This window comes from Ovis aries, chromosome 25 (assembly GCF_016772045.2).
Source record: "Ovis aries strain OAR_USU_Benz2616 breed Rambouillet chromosome 25, ARS-UI_Ramb_v3.0, whole genome shotgun sequence".
Classification (NCBI taxonomy): domain Eukaryota; kingdom Metazoa; phylum Chordata; class Mammalia; order Artiodactyla; family Bovidae; genus Ovis; species Ovis aries.
The window spans coordinates 6,603,426-6,623,795 of NC_056078.1; the positions used below are offsets into that span (position 1 = coordinate 6,603,426).

The 20,370-nt window shown below is 40.5% G+C and overlaps 1 protein-coding gene across 10 annotated transcripts in view; it reads right to left on the bottom strand.

Moving 5' to 3' along the window:
• TARBP1 (TAR (HIV-1) RNA binding protein 1) overlaps positions 1–20,370 on the bottom strand; it is a 65,830-nt gene that overhangs the window by 16,667 nt on the left and 28,793 nt on the right. For all 10 annotated transcript variants that reach the window (XR_009598558.1, XR_009598557.1, XR_009598559.1 and 7 more), the window contains 9 exons: positions 12,926–13,023; positions 9,808–9,969; positions 5,431–5,618; positions 4,760–4,997; positions 4,466–4,654; positions 2,925–3,106; positions 2,401–2,472; positions 1,014–1,134; positions 223–333 (listed from right to left, as the gene is read on the bottom strand). Coding sequence is in view for 5 of the 10 variants with exons in the window: in XM_060406715.1 (XP_060262698.1) it covers positions 223–333; positions 1,014–1,134; positions 2,401–2,472; positions 2,925–3,106; positions 4,466–4,654; positions 4,760–4,997; positions 5,431–5,618; positions 9,808–9,969; positions 12,926–13,023 (1,361 nt within the window). In the remaining 5 variants the exon portion in view is untranslated. The remainder of the gene's footprint in view (positions 1–222; positions 334–1,013; positions 1,135–2,400; positions 2,473–2,924; positions 3,107–4,465; positions 4,655–4,759; positions 4,998–5,430; positions 5,619–9,807; positions 9,970–12,925; positions 13,024–20,370) is intronic.

The window sequence follows — 20,370 nt, forward strand, 5'->3', positions numbered from 1 at the left end:
TATAATAAAATACTAATGGAAAAATATGTTAAGTGGGACCATTTAAATCAGTTTCCAATTTACTTCCATGACACCTGTCTTAATATTCTATTAAACTTCTGAATAACTTTAAGAACTGAAATACATATTTTAAGCAGCTTACTTCTCCGTTTTAAAGAAGCATGTAACAGCTTCCATATGAAAACATTATGCTTAAAGGTACAAATATAATTAACATTATACCTGATCAAATTTGGGGAAAAGTACAAGCAGAATCTGCCATATTCGGTTTTTCACCCTGTGTTGTTGAGAGTTCACATAGTATCGAGTTCTCGATTTGGACACCAACTCATCCTGGGAGGGAAGGAGGGAGGGAGGGGTCAATGTTAAACTATCTACTGAATTTGTGAGTAATGAAAACAAAATCAATGACAACTTCAAGTTTAAAAGGTATAAACTGAGCAAAGGAGCCTATTATTTGAAAGGTAGAAGGATAAAAAAGACACTTCCTTATGACACGGTTTATTTTTCCTTACGACATTTTTTAAAGTTTCCTTTCAGAACAATGCATTTACCTGCTTTTGTTTTTAAAACTTATCTTCTTTTAAAATTAGGAAAGGAACCATACGCCTGTGCTTAATATTAAAGTACTTGGAACTGTCCTTCTCTCTCCTCGTGCCCCGTTAGAGGAGCTGAGGGGTCATGTGGGCGAGAGGAGACTGAGATGTTAGCCGTACACTGAGAGTCAAAGTGTTAGCTGCTCAGTCGTGTCCGGCTCTTTGCGACCCCAGGGACTGCAGCCCACCAGGCTCTTCTGTCCATGGGATTCTCCAGCCCCTTGACTACGTACGTCTGGAAAAATGGGACCTGCAGGAGAGCTGCAGCGCCACGCCCTTCTGGGTTATCAGAGCTCTCTCCTGCCTTAATGGTCTGTTTCGTCTAAACTCAGTCAAATGCTACGTTTACTTTTGTTACGTCACTGCCAGTGCTTTAAGCAAGTTAAGATACTTTAAGCTAAAATAAAGCATATTTACTTTATCCAATAGCTTGATTGCAAGATCTTCCATAAACAACTTATGAGACATATTTGAGCCATCTAATAAACACAGGAATTTGACGGCACAAATTCTCACATAATGGTCTTCTCTTTTGGTACTAAAATACATAAAATGATAGATGATGTTAATACATCTTCAAAATAAAAAAAAACCATGTAAGATGTTAGTTTTGAAATACAAAATCTTAAGTAGCTTCATATTTAATGACAATTTAGGATAAACACTTAGGATAAATTTAAATTTAGGATAGACAGTGGAAGATAAAATACATCAACAGGAGCGCCTGTACAAAAAGTCTGAAAGAACCCAAATTTACCCAGACTTTTGGTAAAACAATGCACACAGTGATACTGAGTCAATAATATCTTATCTGTGGACAAACGAGATCACAGCTCATGACACGGCTCCTGGAGGACCACAGACGCCTCCTGCCCAGAGGCCAGAATACACATCGGCAGCATGCTCTTCTCACTGGGCACTGTGAATGCGTGTCTCTAAGTGAACGGCAAACTCAGGAAACGCTGTGTGCTGAGCAGCCCAGCGTTTTCAGTATCCGGTGTGGAAAGATAAATTCACTGAAATTGTTAGTACGCATTTCCAAGTCCATTAAAACTGTTATAATGTGAACCAGTGTTATTTTAAATTAACTACGTCTGTCTAGTAGAAATCAAAATATTTTGGAACCATCAACTGAAAATTTTTACTTATTGTCATACTAAAGCAGCCAAGAAAACAAAAAATTAAGACAATGAGCAATGACAAATTTATATATTTAATGAAAAGTGGCAGATGGTTTAAAACACAAGTATGACTCTCAGAATAATTAACTTTTGGTAACTAGACACAATCATCATTTATTGTCCTAAACTCTAAACTCATGACAATACTATTTATAAACACCTATACACACAAAGTTTTGAAAATTATGTGAGAAAATAAAAACTTTTAAAAATCTCAATGATTTTAGCAGTAGATCAATCAGAGGTTTATCCCAGACATCAAAATTTTAGAGTCTATTTCAACTAATTTTGTTTTTGCGTGAGCATAGCGATTGGTGAATAGTGATTTTTAACCAAAAAAGAATAAACTTGTGCTCTGATGGTCAGTCCTCCACCCAGAAAAGAGGAATAGGGATTGTATGCTTCCCATGGTTATTTCCTTATTTATGCCGGACTTCTGCACTAATTTTTAAGTTTATCAAATTTCAGTAAACAGTGACAGATCTGAAGAAAATACATTAGCAAGGGAATATAATTTCTAACAATTGTGAAGGCTCACGCAATATCTTACACAGAATATCTCTCATGTGCTATATTTTGAATAGTCCATTTATATCAAGATACAGAAGACCCACCACACTTACTTTTCAATAACAACATTTGCTGCGCACTCATGTCCAAGATTTTCTATGAACGTCTGTACATCCTGAATAAGTCTTTCCATAAAAAACATGCAACAAAGAACAAGTTTTAGAGGAAAAAAATTAAAGTCCCAAATAAAAAGTTAAGTAATATTTTTCTAATTGAAAGTCTTAATATAAAGGCACTGCTGCTGCTGCTAAGTCGCTTCAGTCGTGTCTGACCCTGTGAGACCCCAGAGACGGCAGCCCACCAGGCTCCCCCGTCCCTGGGATTCTCCAGGCAAGAACACTGGAGTGGGTTGCCATTTCCTTCAATGCATGAAAGTGAAAAGGGAAAGGGAAGTCGCTCAGTCATGTCTGAATCTTAGCGACCCCGTGGACTGCAGCCCACCAGGCTCCTCCGTCCATGAGATTTTCCAGGCAAGAGTACTGGAGTACTCTTCTCCGCTAATATAAAGGCACAATTCTACCCAAATAGATACTTAATATAAAAAATTATGAGAGGCTGCAATAATGGCATCTTTTACCTTTGATCACGCCGAAACACAGTTCCAAATATACATGCCTCAAGGACAAGTTCACTGTAATTTTTAGCAATTGATAAAGACACATTGGAAGCAGAAACTACCCAAGATCTGCAGCAATAACTTATCAGGATATTGAAGACTCCAGTTTTTATAGCAGACATTTCAATTATCCTGTACATAATCTGTAATGAAATACAACAGTTACTTTATCATTTGATCAATCGAGTTTTTTCTTTTTAATCTGTGTTGCCAAAACTTGTTACTTGAATGGCTTCCAAATGATAGTTTCAACATAACCATAAATAGTCTAAAAAATTGAAAACTCTTTTATCGTTTGAAAGATGAAAACCAATCACGGAATGCTAATTTTTCATTTCTTAATACTAAAAATAAATAAAATGTTATTGATACTGATTTCACCCAGAACCTTCCCAGAGGAACAACTGTCCAAAGTGAATAGAATGAAAGGCAGAAAAAACACCTCATCCTTGACATGTTCAGTTTTCTTTACACTTGCCAGAGGCTTCCCTTTCCCCAAAGCAAAAGAAGCCACCATCTCTAAGTGTGTGCTGTGCGGCAGGAAAGGACAGAGGCAGCGCAGTGACGGCAGGGCGACATACAGACTTATCTTCCGTCGCCCCCTTCGGATCGGGAGTGCACGTGCAGCCCAGGCATGACGCAGTCCCATTGCCTTATGTCCCCTCCTGCGCACCAGTGACTGTAAACACAAATGGCTCCAGAAACCAGAAAGCCCTTTCAATAAGGTTATATTCAAAGAAATATTTCTTTGTACGAGAAAAGCAATGGCACGGATGCACTGACAAATGGCACCTGAATTGGCCCTCAGGGTCCAGAAGAAATCAAGCCGTGGTTGCAGCGAAGCAGCAGAAAGGGCGTGCCCACCTGAGTCAAGTACTAGGCAGCACCCAGCCGCTGCTCTCATGTAGAAACAACCAGAGCTGGCCAGTCATGCAATTTTCCAAGAGAAGAAGAAATAGAGATTTTTGTGCAAATTTCCCAATTCTTAAAAGCTGGCAACTATTAAAAAAGTTTTAATTTGATTAGATGAACCAAATTTGGAAGGCAGGTATGGTTCATGGGCTACCATTTTGCACCTACTCCTTTATATCTAACAGATTTTCTTGTTCTTACTTATGACACTAAAAGAGGGTCAAAATATTTACTGACTGAATGAAAAACTAACAGCAAACTAATATGGAGTTACAAATACACCTCTCCTCTTCCTCATGTGCTACAAGCTACACAAATTAAAATGAAAACAAAAAGTTCCCTCTTTTCTCTAAAGCAATTAGATTCACAGAAACCAAAAGCAGAATGGTGGCTTGCCAGGGGCGTGAGGGGAGGGATGGAAGGGGGGGATGTTTAACGGGGACAGAGATTCAGTTCCACAAGATGAAAAAGTTCTCGGGATCTGTCATAGCTATGTAAATAAAGTTAACACAACTGAAAAACAGGACACCTAAAAATGGTTAAGATGCTAAATCTTATGGGCATTTTCATCTCAATTTTTTAAAAGTTACCTCTTTTATTTTGAAATATGCCTGGCCCTTCATTTTTGCAGCGATGGTAAGAACTTTGGGATCAAAAACAAACTGAACAAAAGCTTTAAAATTAGACCAGAATATCAGCTGAGTGTTGCTTAAAGAGGCTATGATTTTCCATGCCATGTCAAAAGATTCTATGCAGAGTGATTCAGAGGTGGTCAGAAGCTGGTAGGGGAAAATAGAAAGAAAGAAACACATGATTATCACAATTTCAGAAACTGATGTCTGTTCCTATGGTTATTCTTCAATTTATGTCTCACTACGTCTTACCTTGGGAACCAAAATTTTCATACAGTGGAGCACAGGTAAGACTTGCTCGGAAGGAAGAACCGTGAGGGCTTCCCGTGCAGACTGCAAAGTCCGTACTGCCACCGGAACTTCACCCTCTGAGGCTGGTGTAAGGGTGTCACATTTTCTCAACAAGAAAGAGAGGCAGACCCACTGATCGTGAATATATTGTGCAACTATTTTCCCCCATCCTTGGGAAGATGATGACTCTTCAAAAAAACTGAGACAATAAAGTTAAGTCACAAACCCCATCCTTCCTTAGGTCTGTCTCAATTTCTTTTGCATGTAGCAGCACAATATCCTTACAAGGGGAGAAGTTAGACAGTCATTATTAAATTATTCTGTCTAGCAAAAAACAAGGAAACCGCAGAAAACTCAATTTCCTAACTACTCTGAAAGCAGGTGTTTTCACTCACTTTAAATGACTCACTGAAAACTAAATGCAGAAAAGTTAATGGGTTTCCAGTAATAGAGATAAATAATGTGATAATATATTATCGTCTGAATGAAGCCTGTTCTCAAAGCTTAAATAATTCTTTAAGTAAGGGTGAGCGACCACTAATTACCTCAATGACTGAGACAAAAGTGGATTTTTAAACATTAGCAAAAAGAAGCCTTTCGTGTACATGCTGCTCTCCAAGTGGTGAACGCACCTGCTCTCCCCCTCCGTGTGGGGCTTCTGCAGAGTCTGATTGAGCTGGAGTGATGAGATGAACATTTCTGGGGGACCCGCATCCAGAGAGTCCGGCTGTAGCTCTGGCTTCTGGCTGAGGACCTCACACACCATGGCCAACGCAGCCATGCTGGCGGCTCTCTGCATCTGTCTGCCCAGTGTGGGCTCCTGGGGAGGAAACGGGACAACCTTCTGTAACCAGTAAGGACGTGAACTCCAGTCTGCCAGAATCTCGTGCCCACCTTTTCTGCTTGGTGCCTGCTGCTGAATATCAGAGGAAAAAAAAGGAAATCCAACATACGTCGCTTGGTTGTACCATTTCTGCACAAACTGGTGGTGAACAAACAAAGTGGTGATAAAAATTCAGCAGTGTGTGAACTGAGAACTTCCAGATATCCAAGCTGGATTTAGAAAAGGCAGAGGAATCAAGAGATCAAATGACCAACATCTGCTGGATTACAGAAAAAACAAGGGAATTCCAGAAAAACATCTACTTCTGCTTCAATGACTATGCTGAAGCCTTTGACTGTGTGGATCACAACAAACTGGAAAATTCTTCAAGAGATGGGAATACCAGACCACCTTTCCTGTCTCCCAAGAAGCCTGTATGCAGGACAAGAAGCAATAATTAGAACCAGACATGGAACAACAGACTGGGTCAAAATTGGAAAAGGAGTACCTCAAGGCTGTACACTGTTATCCTGTTTATTTAACTTAAAATGCAGAGTACATAATTCAAAATGCCAGGCTGGATGAGTCACAAGCTGGAATCAAGATTGCAGGGGGAAATATCAATAACCTCAGATATGCAGATGATATCACTTTAATGGCAGAAAGTGAAGAGAAACTAAAGAGCTTCTGGAAAAAGGTGAAAGAGGAGGGTGAAAAAGTGGGCTTAAAACCAAACGTTCAAAAAATGAAAATCATGACATCCAGCCCCGTCACTTCATGGCAAACAGATGGGAAAAAAGTGGAAACAATGACAGATTTTATTTTCTTGGGCTCCAAAATCATTGTGGTCAGTGTCTGCAGCCACAAAATGAAGACACTTGCTCTTTGGAAGGAAAGCTATGACAAACCTAGACAGCACATTAAAAAGCAGAGACACCACTTTGCTAACAAAGGTCCACACAGTCAAGGCTATGATTTTTCCAGTAGTCATGTACAGAGGTGAGGGTTGGATCATAAAGAACGTTGAGTGCCCAAGAACTGATGCTTCTGAATTGTAGTGCTGGAGAAGACTCTTGAGAGTCCCTTGGACAGCAAGATCAAACCAGTCTAAAGGAAATTAACCCTGAATATTCACTGAAAGGACCAATGCTGAAGCTGAAGCTCTAATATTTTGGCCCCCTGATGCGAAGAGCCGACTCACTGGAAAAGACCCTGATGCTGAGAAAGATTGAAGGCAAGAGGAGAAGGGGGCGACAGAGGATGAGATGGTTGGATGGCATCACTGACTCAATGGACATGAGTTTGAGCAAAGTCAGGGAGACAGTGAAGGATAGGAAGCCTGGTGTGCTGCAGTTCATGGCGTCACAAAGAGTCAGACACGACTTAGTGACTGAACAACAACAACAATTCAGTAATTCACTAAAAGACAATTTGGGTACAACTTTCCTATGAGTGAGTCTTATTTCAACTGTTTGGCTGAACTAGAATTAAAAACAAAAGGTGGGGGGACTTCCCCGGCTGTACAGCAGTTAAGATTCTGCACTCCCACTGTAGAGGGCACAGGGAACTAAGAACCTGCATGCCACCTGGTGCCACCAAAAAAGAGAGAGAGAGAGAGAGAGAGAGAGACATTCATTCATTTAAAAAGGAAAAAACAGGGCTCCCTGCACATCATACGCAATTCCTTCAGTCAGCTGTATCCTGCTTTAGGCCAGGTGACGCAGCACAGCAGTTACTGATACGAGCTGGACTCGTGAACCGCACAGCCTAGGTCTGACCCCTGACTGTGCACTTCCCCCTGCTGACTGTGGACACACACCTCACCTTGGTTTACTCTGCTGTACAATGGCGACAGTAACAGAATCTACTTCACAGAATTATTGTGAAAATTAAATAAACTGGTTATTTCACATAAAGCGCTTGGAACTCTACATGTAGGAGCACAAAGGAAGGAGACCAAGACAGCCTGGCTTTGTACATACAGAGAGAAAATCAATCTCTAACCAGAAGTGCAGGCCAGAACCTAGACAGGCTCTGTGAGAGATCGAAGCTGTTCTCCCCAGGACTGTCCACCACTAACACCTCTACAGAAAGGAACCCTCTAGTACTTATTCCATCCCACCCCCAAAGTAAACTGAGTATCTCTACAGATCAATTTTACTCAGCAACACCGCCAATACAGGAAATAAAATGCAGGGTTACTTTTGAGTTGCATAATATGGTCCCTGTTAACCTTCATGCAATTCAGTGAATCACTAAAGAAAGCAAGCCAATCTGTAAAAAATCACTGAGGTCTGGTTCATGGTTCTGGTCCACACTCAGAACTCACAATGTCCCTTCATTACGCTAATATGCAGTGGATAGGATACTGAAGGATTAATCAGTCCTCCTTATAATTTTCTTCTAGGACATTTCTTGAAAACTACTTCAAAAATTAGATTATTAATGGAATTAAGGAGCTATTTTAATTAGCAGCCCAGACTGGATTATGATTCAGCTCAACTTTAAAAAACTCTTACCATGTGTTAATTGCAAAGAGCTAACATTTATTGATGACTTTCCACGTGCCAGGTACTGTTCTAGAGGTTTACCAGTAATGAGCTAGCTTTAATTTTCACATCAACCCTATAACCCTCATTTTGCAGATGCAGTAAATGAAGCACAGAGAGGTTAAGTAAGTTCCCCAAGGTCACACAGCTAGTAAGGATAAAGCCAGGATTTGTAACCAGGAAGTCTAATTCTAAAGCCTGTGCTCATAACCACTACATCTTATTATATCATGTTAAGAAACGCCTCTAGGTACTAAAATCTAATGGAGAAGACATATACACATAAATTATTCCAAAAACAAGTAAAATGGAAATAAGTACAAAAATGAAGGCATAAAAAGCAATAGGTAAATGAAGGAAAGAATGAGACACCAATCCAAGGCCTTTAAGAGAAAATGTAATTCGAGCTGGGACATTAAGGATGGACCAGCCACTGGCGAGTGTATGTTGAAGGGACGGCATTCTCAGTGTATGTTGAAGGACCAAACAGAGGGGAGGCCTAGATAAGGCAGGGTGCGGCGTGCGCTTGTGATCTGGGAAGCCCCGTGCGGTGGCCCGGCAGGAGTGCAGCACAGGTGTCCTGTGGGAAGGAAAGGGAGAGGCTATGCACGACCAGGCTAGAAAATGAGGCAGAAGGCAGGGTATGGAGGCTCCGACACCACACTGCTGAATTTGGACACCCTAAAGTGTCCCTGACGGGTACCTGGGTAAAAGACCTAGTGAAAATCCACTCTCTGTATCTAAATGATTTTAAGACTGAAGTCACTTCATGGCAAATAGATGGGGAAACAATGGAAACGGTGAGAGACTTTATTTTTTTGGGCTCCAAAATCACTGCAGATGGTGACTGCAGCCATGAAATTAAAAGATACTTACTCCTTGGAAGGAAAATTATGACCAACCTAGACAGCATATTAAAAAGCAGAGACATTACTTTGCCAACAAAGGTCCATCTAGTCAAGACTATGGTTTTTCCAGTAGTCATGTATGGATGTGAGAGTTGGACTATAAAGAAAGCTGAACGCAGAATTGATGCTTCTGAACTGTGCTGTTGGAGAAGACTCTTGAGAGTCCCTTGGACTGCGAGGAGATTCAACCAGTCCATCCTAAAAGAGATCAGTCCTGAGTGTTCATTGGAAGGACTGATGTTGAAGCTGAAACTCCAATACTTTGGCCACCTGATGCGAAGAGCTGACTCATTAGAAAAGACCCTGAGCTGGGAAAGATTGAGGGCAGGAGGAGAAGGGGACAACAGAGGATGAGATGGTTGGATGGCATCACCGACTCAATGGACATGGGTTTGGGTGGACTCTGGGAGTTGGTGATGGACAGGGAGGCCTGGCGTGCTGCAGTTCACGGGGTTGCAAAAAGTCGGACACAACTGAGCGACTGAACTGAACACCATATCTTTGCTATATACCTATTATGACAGGAGTTGTTCTATTATTAAAATATAATGTTATATATTATGACAGGAGTCTCAATCTTCATCAAATATTATGAACAAAGGGTATTACTTTCAAAATTAAATTTTGGCAGATGCTTTTTGTGTATCAAAATGTTGTCTAGTAGTCAAATATGTATTCCATGCATGCCTTATTCAACATAACTATAAGCCTTGAAGCAAAGAGGATTACCTGTCCATGGTCCATCTCCTGAAGATGGCGAATGGATGCATTTTTCAAAGGAGAAATAACTCTCCAAATAGGGTTGCCTCTTTTCCACCCAACATTCAAGTGGAGATTTATAAGCTCAGTTAACACCATCAGGTACAAATGGCAACGATCCAGATCTGAAACCTAAGACAGACAATAAAACACTTAACAAGCAGGGTCCATGATTTTCACAAAACCAGGAGAGTTCAGTTTATCTAAAAGTGTATTAGTTTATCTAAAAGTACTGAAAGATGACACTGAAGAGGGGAGAAATCATCTCCTCCAAGAAGCCTTCCATCAACTCCCCAGGCAGAGCTGAGCACAGCCTCCCTGTGCTGAGACAGTGACTCTGCGTTCAGCACAGTTACAGCACACATCACGACTCACTCAGCACGCAGCTGGCTCCCCACCTTGATTATGAGCGTCCTGGAAGGCACACTGGCCACCCACTCCAGTACTCCTGTCTGGAGAATCGCATGGACAGAGGAGTCTGGCAGGCTAGTCCATACAATCACAGAGCTGGGCAGGACTGGAGAGACTTAGCATGGATGGCAGGGACTAAGCCTCCCAGGCTGTGTGTGTGCTAAGTTGCTCAGTCGTGTTTGACTTTTTTGTGACCCCATGGACTGTAGCCCACCAGGCTCCTCGGTCCACAGGATTCTCCAGGCAAGAATACCAGAGTGGGTTGCCATTTCCTACTCCAGGGGATCTTCCCACGCCAGGGATCGAACCCACATCTTTTAAGCCTCCTGCATTGGCAGGCGAGTTCTTCACCACTGGTGCTACCTGGGAAGCCCAACACACACACTGCCTGGGATGCACAGCCCTGCCCTCCACACAGCATAAATCGTCACAATAACAGCTATGGCAACTGCCATTTCCTTTGCTTTAGGCACTTGTAACACTCCATTCTTACAAGGAATGGTCCCTGCCCCACTTGCCTGAGAAGATGACTAAGTTCAGAGAGGTCAAACAACCTACCCAGCATCTCAGAGCTAGTAAGCAGGGTAACAGAATTAAATGCAGGTCTTCTAAATGCCTACACATAGGCAGACTGGGTTCATCTAGCCCTGTGAACTATGGCAAGAGACCTAATCTCTTTGGGCCTCAGATTCCTTGCTTGTAAACTGGGGAGGGTGTATCTCTCCATCACAAGGTTTGGGGAAGAATTAAGTGAGAGAAAGCATGCTGAAGAGACGGGCCCCGAGTGGTGGCCTTGATTACTATTACAGTGCCAAGTGCTCTACCCTCGCGCTTCCGTGGCACACAGGAAGCACAGAATTCCCTCAGTCTATCAGTGTTCACGGAGCAACCACTAGATGCCAGGCGCTTTGCCAAGTGCCAGGATACAATGCAGAGAGAAGCGACAACTCCAGGGCGTGGGGACAGATTGAACACAGCGGGAGAGTGATGGATAAAGGTACCAGGGAGGATTCCCAAGTCTTAGGCTTAAAGAAACCTGTTGGATCACACACATCCCCTGAGAAGCAAACCTAGGGGCATGGGGTAGGGTGGATAACCTCCTATAGGAATGATAAGAGGTTCCATTTCAAACACTGTATGTGTGGAAAGTCCAGCTCAAGTTATCAAACAGCAGTTGGCTGAATGGCGTTCAGCCAGAAGGACAGTCAGAGGTGGAGACAGATGTGAGGGTGCCTGGCATAACTGAACCTGGGTATGCAGATGAGGTTACCTAGACAGGAGGAAATGAAAAAAGAAGGGACCCAAACCAAGCCTGAAGAACTGACTTTACGGCTACACATCAGAGAACGGACATTTGCAGGAGAGCCTGTTGTTAAATATTGACTGTCACGCTGCTGAGGGGAAGGAAAGTGGGGAAGAGACTTTTATTAAACTATAATAAGTTATCAAATAAATGCACTTAATTGGGAATTCTAATTCCAAATGTATTACAGGGTGGATTTATGTAATAATTTAAAGTTATTTTGGAAATGAGTTCATTTTTTAAAATCTCAAAGACAAACACAATAACTTTCCCCTTTTTAAAGCTATTTTTAGCTTCAGACTCCAAACAAACAAAAATATTATTTCTGTCCCTCCTTGGGGACAAGGAGGTTCACTATAATTTTGTGTATGTCTGAAAACTTCTATAATAAAATGGAAAAGTAATACTGATAAGAATAAAGTGATAGGGGAACAAATTATGAAAAGTTACTTCTTTATTAAATGTTTTCTTGGAAATTTAGGTGTAGCAATACTGCTAACAATTGTTGAATAAGAAAAATGCTAAAGATAAACACACTCCCCTCCAGAGGAGTTTGTTCCTTGCCTTATGAAAATATCTCAGGTTTTTTGGTATAAAACTTGCTGTTTTGTATTTTCACACCTGCTTATCAGCTATCAAACAAATGTCCTTAATTGGATGTTCTAATAAAAGTTGTTAAAATAAGTATGCTTTCTCACTCTATGGACAATATAATGATTGTAACTGTTTCAACATCTGCCCTAGAGAATGTCAAACCCTCCCAAATTAAGAATTATAGGCATTTCTATAAAATTAATATTTTCAAAATATTCCTAAAGAAAAGGAGAAAACTTTATAATTTTATTTTCAGATGTCCTAGAAAGAACAATTATGCAGTGAGCATAGACAGAGAGGATACCCATCTTCACAGAGCATCCTCTTCACCTCAGACTGGTAGTTCTCAACTCTAACTTCATTTGAAGATCACATACAGATATAGAAATATATTATGTGCACTGACACCCAGTCCCATCCCAAACCTGCCAAGTCAGAATCTCTGGATCCTGGGACCAAATATACATTGACTATGCTAAGCACTTCAAATATGTTATACCATTTGGTACTCTCTGAATTCTAGGAAGCAGCTATCTTATCCCCACGTTGCAGATGAGGAAACTGAGGCTCAGAAAAGCTATATAATTTTCCTAGGATCAGTTACACCGATTGAACTGGAACTAAGAGACTCTAAATCTTCCATTTTTTTCTGCCCCCCCAAGGCCACTTTTCAAGAAAATATCACATTAATTTTTCCTTTCAACTTAATACAGTGTCTGCCAGTCAGTAATCACTCAAAATACTGATGAAAAGACTGAAGTTACTCAAGTAAATACTTACAGTGCTTAGTTCATTCATAGTAAGTCGTCTGAGAATAAATTCAGAAATGCTCTCTGTAGTAGACATGATAAAGTTCTGAAGAAGAGTAAATACCTCATCTGTATGGAGGGAAAAAAGCATGCAACTAAAATTACAGAAATAAGTTATTTGGTACAATGTATATCATATATTCTAGCAAAAGTTCAACTCTGTTAGGTGTATGTGTGACTCACTTACCAAAAATGAATTCTGATAACATAACAGTAGGGATATCTACAATTAATCTTAAAAACCATTGAAGAGTTTCAGTTCTGGATAAGATTCAGCAAAGGTACACTGCCCTCTCTCACTGAATTCAGCTACAAAGCCTGGACAGGATATCTGAAACAGTCACGTGTAGACTCTCAAAAGTCAAAAGCAGCAGATGGATTTAGCAAATAATAACCCTGAACAGTGGCGAATTTGCTTTGGTCCCGCTGTAGACTGGACCCCCTGATGGAGGAGCAGTCATGAAGGTGGGCAGCAGACTGAGCCCCCACTTTCTGGTCAGGAAATTAAAAAGGAGAAACTCAGAGAACTAGACAGTGGGTAGTTAGGGGACTCCAAAGACGGACGTGATCAGGAAAACAGTCCCAGCAAGTGGTGTACTGAGGGTGGCCAGGCTCACCCCTGAACTGCTGGCCCTGAATATGATGCTACTCAGAAGGCCCAGCACGTTCAGCACTGAACAGACAACCACACAGGTGCCAGCCTGGCCGCCGGATGCAGCGATCGGCGGACAGGTCAAGACAGCACTGCAAAAGGCCTCAAAGCAAAACTGACCGTGAGCCAACACCCACAGAAGCTGGGGCCACCGAAGCTGAGGCCTGAAACAAGCCAGGCTGGCTGGCTGCCACACAAATGTATCGATACCGTCCACAGATCCAAACAAGATCCAGAGTCTGATGACACAATACTCAAAAGATCTGGGGTACAATCCAAAATGACTGGGTAGATGAAGTATGAGGAAATTCCTGGCTCATGTGGGAAAGGAAGCTACAAACGACACCACCAAGATGACAGTGATGTCAGAATAACCTGACAAAGACTTTAAAGCAGCTACTAAAACATGCCTGAACAGTCAACACTTATCCTTGAAATGCATGGAAAAACAGAAAGTCTCACCAAAGAAATAGAAGACTTATACAAAAACCAAGTAGAAATTTTATAATTCAAAGTACAATAACTGAAAAATTTAAAACTCACTGGATGGGATCAATAACAGCAAAGAAATGTAAGGGAAAATAATCAGTGAACTTGAAAACAGATCAGTAAAATATGCAAACTGGGGAATGCGCTGGTGGTCCAGTGATTAGGACCCCACACTTCTACTGCAGGGGGCACAGGCTCAGCCCCTGGTTGGGAACTAAACCCTGCACGGCATGTGCAGCATGGCCAGGCTTTAAAAAGAAAGGCGATCCGACATGGTATAGCCAAGCTCCCAAAACTGAAAAAGAAACAGTGCTGAGTGCACAGAGAAACACCTTACTACCTGGGGGAGGAAAGGATGGGAATGACTACAGAGTTCTAATGAGAAGCCGTGGAGGTCAGAAACAAATGGAACATTTCTAAACTGCTGAAGAAAAGACCTAGCAAACCAGAATTTCATATTCAACAAAAATATTCTCCAGAAGACAAAATAAAAACATTTTCAGATGGAGGGAAATGAATTGATTGCCAACAAACTTGCCTCCAAAGAAATAGTAAAAGACATTTTTCAAACAAAAGGTATACAGTGCCACAGGAAAACATGGAATGTCAAGGATGAAACAGCAAAAAAATTTTAAATGGGTAAATACAAGAGACTATTCCCTTGAATCTTTAAAATGTATTTGATGGTTAAGAGCAAAAAAGACAACATTGTCTGGTACCGTTTTTAATAAACGTAGATATAAGACAACTATAATAAATGAAGGAGAAGAGGTTAAGGGACCTATAAAGTAGTAACATTTCTACATGAATTTCAAGTTGGTAAAATGTTAATTCTAAGCTGATTGTAAAAAACTATGCACATCATAATCCCCATGGCAATCACATAAAGAACTTTGGACATTTAGGAAAAAACACAAAAGATAATTAAAATGGAAGACAAAACAATGTTCAGACTATCAAAAGAAGCCAGAAGAGGGGAAAGAAAGAAATTACAAACAGGAAAATAAACAGAATACAAAAACTGACAGCTCTAAAACCAAATATGTAAATAATTACATTAAATGCAAATAGTTCTGGAGAAGGCACTGGCACCCCACTCCAATACTCTTGCCTGGAAACTCCCATGGATGGAGGAGCCTGGTGGGCTGCAGTCCATGGGGTCGCGAAGAGTCAGACATGACTGAGCAACTTCACTTTCCCTTTTCACTTTCATGCATTGGAGAAGGAAATGGCAACCCACTCCAGTGTTCTTGCCTGGAGAATCCCAGGGACGGCGGAGCCTGGTGGGCTGCCATCTCTGGGGTTGCAGAGAGTCGGACACGACTGACGCGACTTAGTAGCAGCAGCAGCAGCAGCAAATAGTTTAGACCAAATAAAAGACAGACTGTCAGAAGAGACAAAACTATCATGCTCCAACCATATGCTGTCCGTAAGAAACTCACTTTAAATATAATGCTCATTAAATAGGCTAAAAGTACAAAGCCAGAAAAAAAAAGTACTATGCAAATTCTAATTAAAAGAAAGTACAAGTGGTTATACTACTATCAGACAAAGGAGGCTTCAGAGTGAAGAAAATAATCAGGGATAAAAAGGGACATTACATAATGATAAAAGAGTCAACTCCCAAGAAAAAGCACAACCTACCCAACAACAGACCTTCAAAATACATAAAGCAAAGCTGGCAGTAGTAAAAGGAGAAAGAGACAAATCCAAAATTATAGTTGGAGTTCAACACTCCTAAATTCCAAGAATATAAAACTGAAAAACATGAAACTCTTGGATACAACTGACATCTATAGAACACCACACCCAATAATAGCAGGATATACATTCTCTCCAAGTGTACATGGAACATAGGCCAAAATAAACCATACGCTAACAAAACAACAATTTTTAAAAGCTGAAATTGTATAAAGTATGCTCTCTTGACTAGAACAGAATTAAAACAAGAAGCAATAACAGAAAGACAACAGGAAAATCTCCAAATACATTTCTAAATTCATGGGTAGAAGAGAAAGTCTTAAAAAAAAAAATTCTGAACAAAAGATACAACATACCAAAATTTGTGGGATGCAGATAATACAAAACTAAAGAAAATCCACAGCATTCGATGTCATTTTAACAAAGAAGATCTAAAATCATAATCTAAGCTTCTGCCTTAACTTCAGCAAAAGCCAAAATAAACCAAAAGCAAGGAGAAAGATGCAAACAACAGAAATCAATGAAATTGAAAAGAGAAAAATCAACAGAGAAAAACCAATGAAACCAAAAGCTGCTTCTCTGAAAAGGTCAGTACTAGCCAGTCTTAAAGAGAAGAGAGACAGGATCACCACTACCACTGTCAGGAGTTACAAATGAATCACTTCAGACCCCAGATCCTAAAGAAATGTAAAGGATAAACCATGAAAACCCCTAGAAATGTAACTGTCCTCATTCACAAATGATATCATTGTCTACAAAAAAAATCCCAAGGATCTTAAAAAAAAAAAACTACTTCAACTACTAAGCACATTTCAGCAAGGTTACAGGACACAGTTCAACACACAAAAATTAATCACATTTCTGTATACTAGCAAAGACCAATTCAAAACCAAAAAATCAAAAAATTTATCATTTACAATAATCTTTCCCCCAAAGATATGTTGCATAAATCTGACAAAATATAGATGCTGAAGACTTAAAAAAAAACTCTGATGAAAGAAATAAAAAGACAGCCTAAATAAATTGGGAGATAAAACATATTCATGAATTATCAGCCTCAAGAAAGAAAGCAATTCTCAAAAAAACTGATCTTTATATTCAATTCAGTTCCAATCAATTCCAGTAGGATTTTTTTTTGCTAAATACAGACAAGCTGATTATAAAGTTTATAGTGAAAGGCAAAGGCACTAGAAGAGCTCGAAATACTTTTGACAAAAAAGAATAAATTTGAAAGAATCACACTACCTATTTAAAGACTTATTGTAAATCTGCAGTGACCAAAACAGTACAGTACTGGTGAAGGGAGAAAAATAAAGATCAATAAAACAAGCCAGAAACAGATCCACAGAAACATGGTCAATTGTTTTTAAACAATTTTATATGGCATATTTTACAATTCACCCATTAAGAATGCATGCTTCAAAGGTGTTCAGTACAGTCAGAGATCACCACAGAGAGAAAAGCCCATACCCTTGAGCCACCACCCCTATAACCCTCCTCCTCTGCCTGCCCTAAGCAGTCACTGACATACTTTCTGTCTCTCTAGATTTGCCTGTTCTGGATGCTTCATGTAAACGGAATCACATACTCCATGGCGTTTTGCAATTGGCCTCTTTCACTTAATATTTTCAAGAGTCATCCATGTGTCAGTACTTCTGTTCCTTTTTACAGTCATATATCGCTCATCTACTCATGCGTCCATCTATTTGGGGTTGTTTCCACCACAGCCAATTAGTTTTTGACTATTCAACACAGAAAAGGAAATCTCATCAACAAATGGTCTGGAGCAACTGGAAACTCATAGGCAAAAAACAAACCTCAACCTCACCTCCCACCTTAACAAATTACCTCTACTTACATCCCAGATCTAAGAATTAAAAAACCATAAAACAGGGGCTTCCCTGGCAGCTCGGTGGTAAAGAAGCTGCCTCCCGCTGTGGGAGCCAGGGACTGATCCTTGATCTGGGAAGACCCCACACGCCAGGCCTGGACCACGACTGCTGAGCCCGTGCCCTAGAGCTTGTGCTCTGCAAGAAGCCTGTGCACCGTCCCTGGAGAGCGGCCCCTGCCGGCTGCAACTAGAGAAAAAGCCCACGCGGCAGTGAAGACCGAGCGGTCAGAAAGAAATAAATGCAATTATGTAATAAATAGACTGGACTTCATCAAAAGAAAAATTTCTCTTCTACAAAAGACCCTGTTGAGAGAGTGAAAAAGAGAAACTCCAGATTTGGGAAAAATATTTTTAAATCACATATTAAACAAAAGAGTTCTATCTATTAATAGAATATATAACAAACTCTAGTTATTATATACAAGATTATGAAAACAACTCAATTTAAAAATAGACAAAAGATTTAAATAGGTATTTAACAAGATTCTGCATCTATCACTTGCAGATAAATTTTTAAGAAGATTACACACTGCATTAAAAAACACACTATTAATTTTAAACATTCATGTTATCTATTATAAAGACAGCCCTATTATGGCCTCTGAAGTGTCTCATGGATGAGTCACTTGCCAGTTTAAGCAGCCACCAGCAAACAGTCCGGAATTGAAGCTTTTTATGAACCAAGAAAATGACTGATGAATATGGTAAGAACAGAAAACTCCTCTCTTCTATCTCTGCCTTTTATTTCTCAACTCATATCTCAAACTTATAGCATAAAAAAAAATCTACTTTTCACAGATTCATTCAAACCCATTAGACTGAAAAAAAGTTAATTTGAGATTGCAAGGCAAGGCTTAGGGCTTGAAGAAGAGAGAACAAAGTGACATGAAGAAGTCGATGCTACTCGTGATTTCAGTGTCAGCATCGCTGTTACCATCGCGTGTCCTATCAGTTACCACAGGGCTCAAGACCCTCTCTTTCACTTAGACCCTAGTCACTGCCACATCCTTAAAGTTAACACTGCATCACAGTATACAAACTGTGCACAGGTTCAGAATGATGTTTAGGGTTTTGTTTCCTGTAACTGACAGTCACAACCTGAATCCCAAAAGCAGTACCTAAAATGATCGAAAAGCTAGCACAGTCAAAATCATGATATCGCTTCATACCCATGAGGATAGCCACTATCAAAAATGAGAAAAATGAAAGATAACAAGCGTTATCGAGGATGTGGAGGAATTAGAGCCTTGTGCACTGCCAACTGGAATTCTAAATGGTACAGCTATTATGAAAAACATGTGGCTCCTCAAAAACTTAAACACAAAGGGAATTCCCTGGCTGTCCAGTGGCTAGGACTTGGCGCTTTCACTGCTGGGGCCCAGGTTCAATCCCTGGTCAGGGAACTAAGATCCCACAGGCCTCACATCACAGTCAAAAAAGAAATTAAACACAGAATTACCATGATTTTAGAGGAACTGAAGAGCCTCTTGTTGAAAGTGAAAGAGTTAAGAGTGAAAAAGCTGGCTTAAAACTCAATATTCAAGCAACTAAGATATGGCATCCAGTCCCATCACTTCACGGCAAATAGATGGGGAAACAATGGAAACAGTGAGAGACTTTATTTTCTCAGGCTCCAAAATCACTGCAGATGGTAACTGCTGCCATGAAATTAAAAGACGCTTGCTCCTTGGAAGAAAAGCTATGACCAACCTAGAGAGCATATTAAGAAGCAGAGACATTACTTTGCCAACAAAGGTCCATCTAGTCAAAGCTATGGTTTTCCAGTAGACATGTATGGATGTGAGAGTTGGACTATAAAGAAAGGTGAGTGCCAAAGAATTGATGCTTTTGAACTGTGGTGTTGGAGAAGACTCTTTAGAGTCCCATGGACTGCAAGGAAATCAAACTAGTCAATCCTACAGGAAATCAGTCCTGGGTGTTCATTGGAAGGACTGATGCTGAAGCTGAAGTTCCAATACTCTGGCCACCTGATGTGAAGAACTGACTCACTGGAAAGACTCTGATGCTGGGAAAGACTGAAGGCAGGAGAAGGGGACAACAGAGGATGAGATGGTTGGACGGCATCACCGACTTGATGGACATGAGTTTGGGCAAGTTCCGAGAGTTGGTGATGGACAGGGAAGCCTGGAGTGCTGCCATCCATGGGGTCGCAAAGAGTCGGACACAACTGAGAATTACCTTATGAACCAGCAATTCCACTTCTGGGTATGTACCCCAAAGAACTGAAAGCAAGGACTTGAACAGACACTTGTACATTAATGTTCAGAGCAGCGTTATTTGAATAGTCAAAAAATGGAAACAATCTGAACGTTCACCAACAGATGAATGGATAAACAAAGCATGGCATACACATACTACAGAGTACTATGCATCCTTAAAAACGAATGGCATTCTGATACAGCTACAGCATGAATGAACCTTTTGAACACACTAATGTTAAGTGAAATAAGCCTGACATAAAAGGATAAGTATTGTATGACTCCACTCAGAACGGTCAAATTCCCAGAGACAGAAATTCCTGGTGTTGCCAGGGGCTGGGGAGGGAAGATTGGGATGGGGAGTAATTATCTAGCAGGTACAGAGATTTGGCTGGGAAGATGAAAAAGTCCTGGAAGTGTGCTCTGGTGATGGCTAAGCAGCACTGTGCATACACTTAAAAACA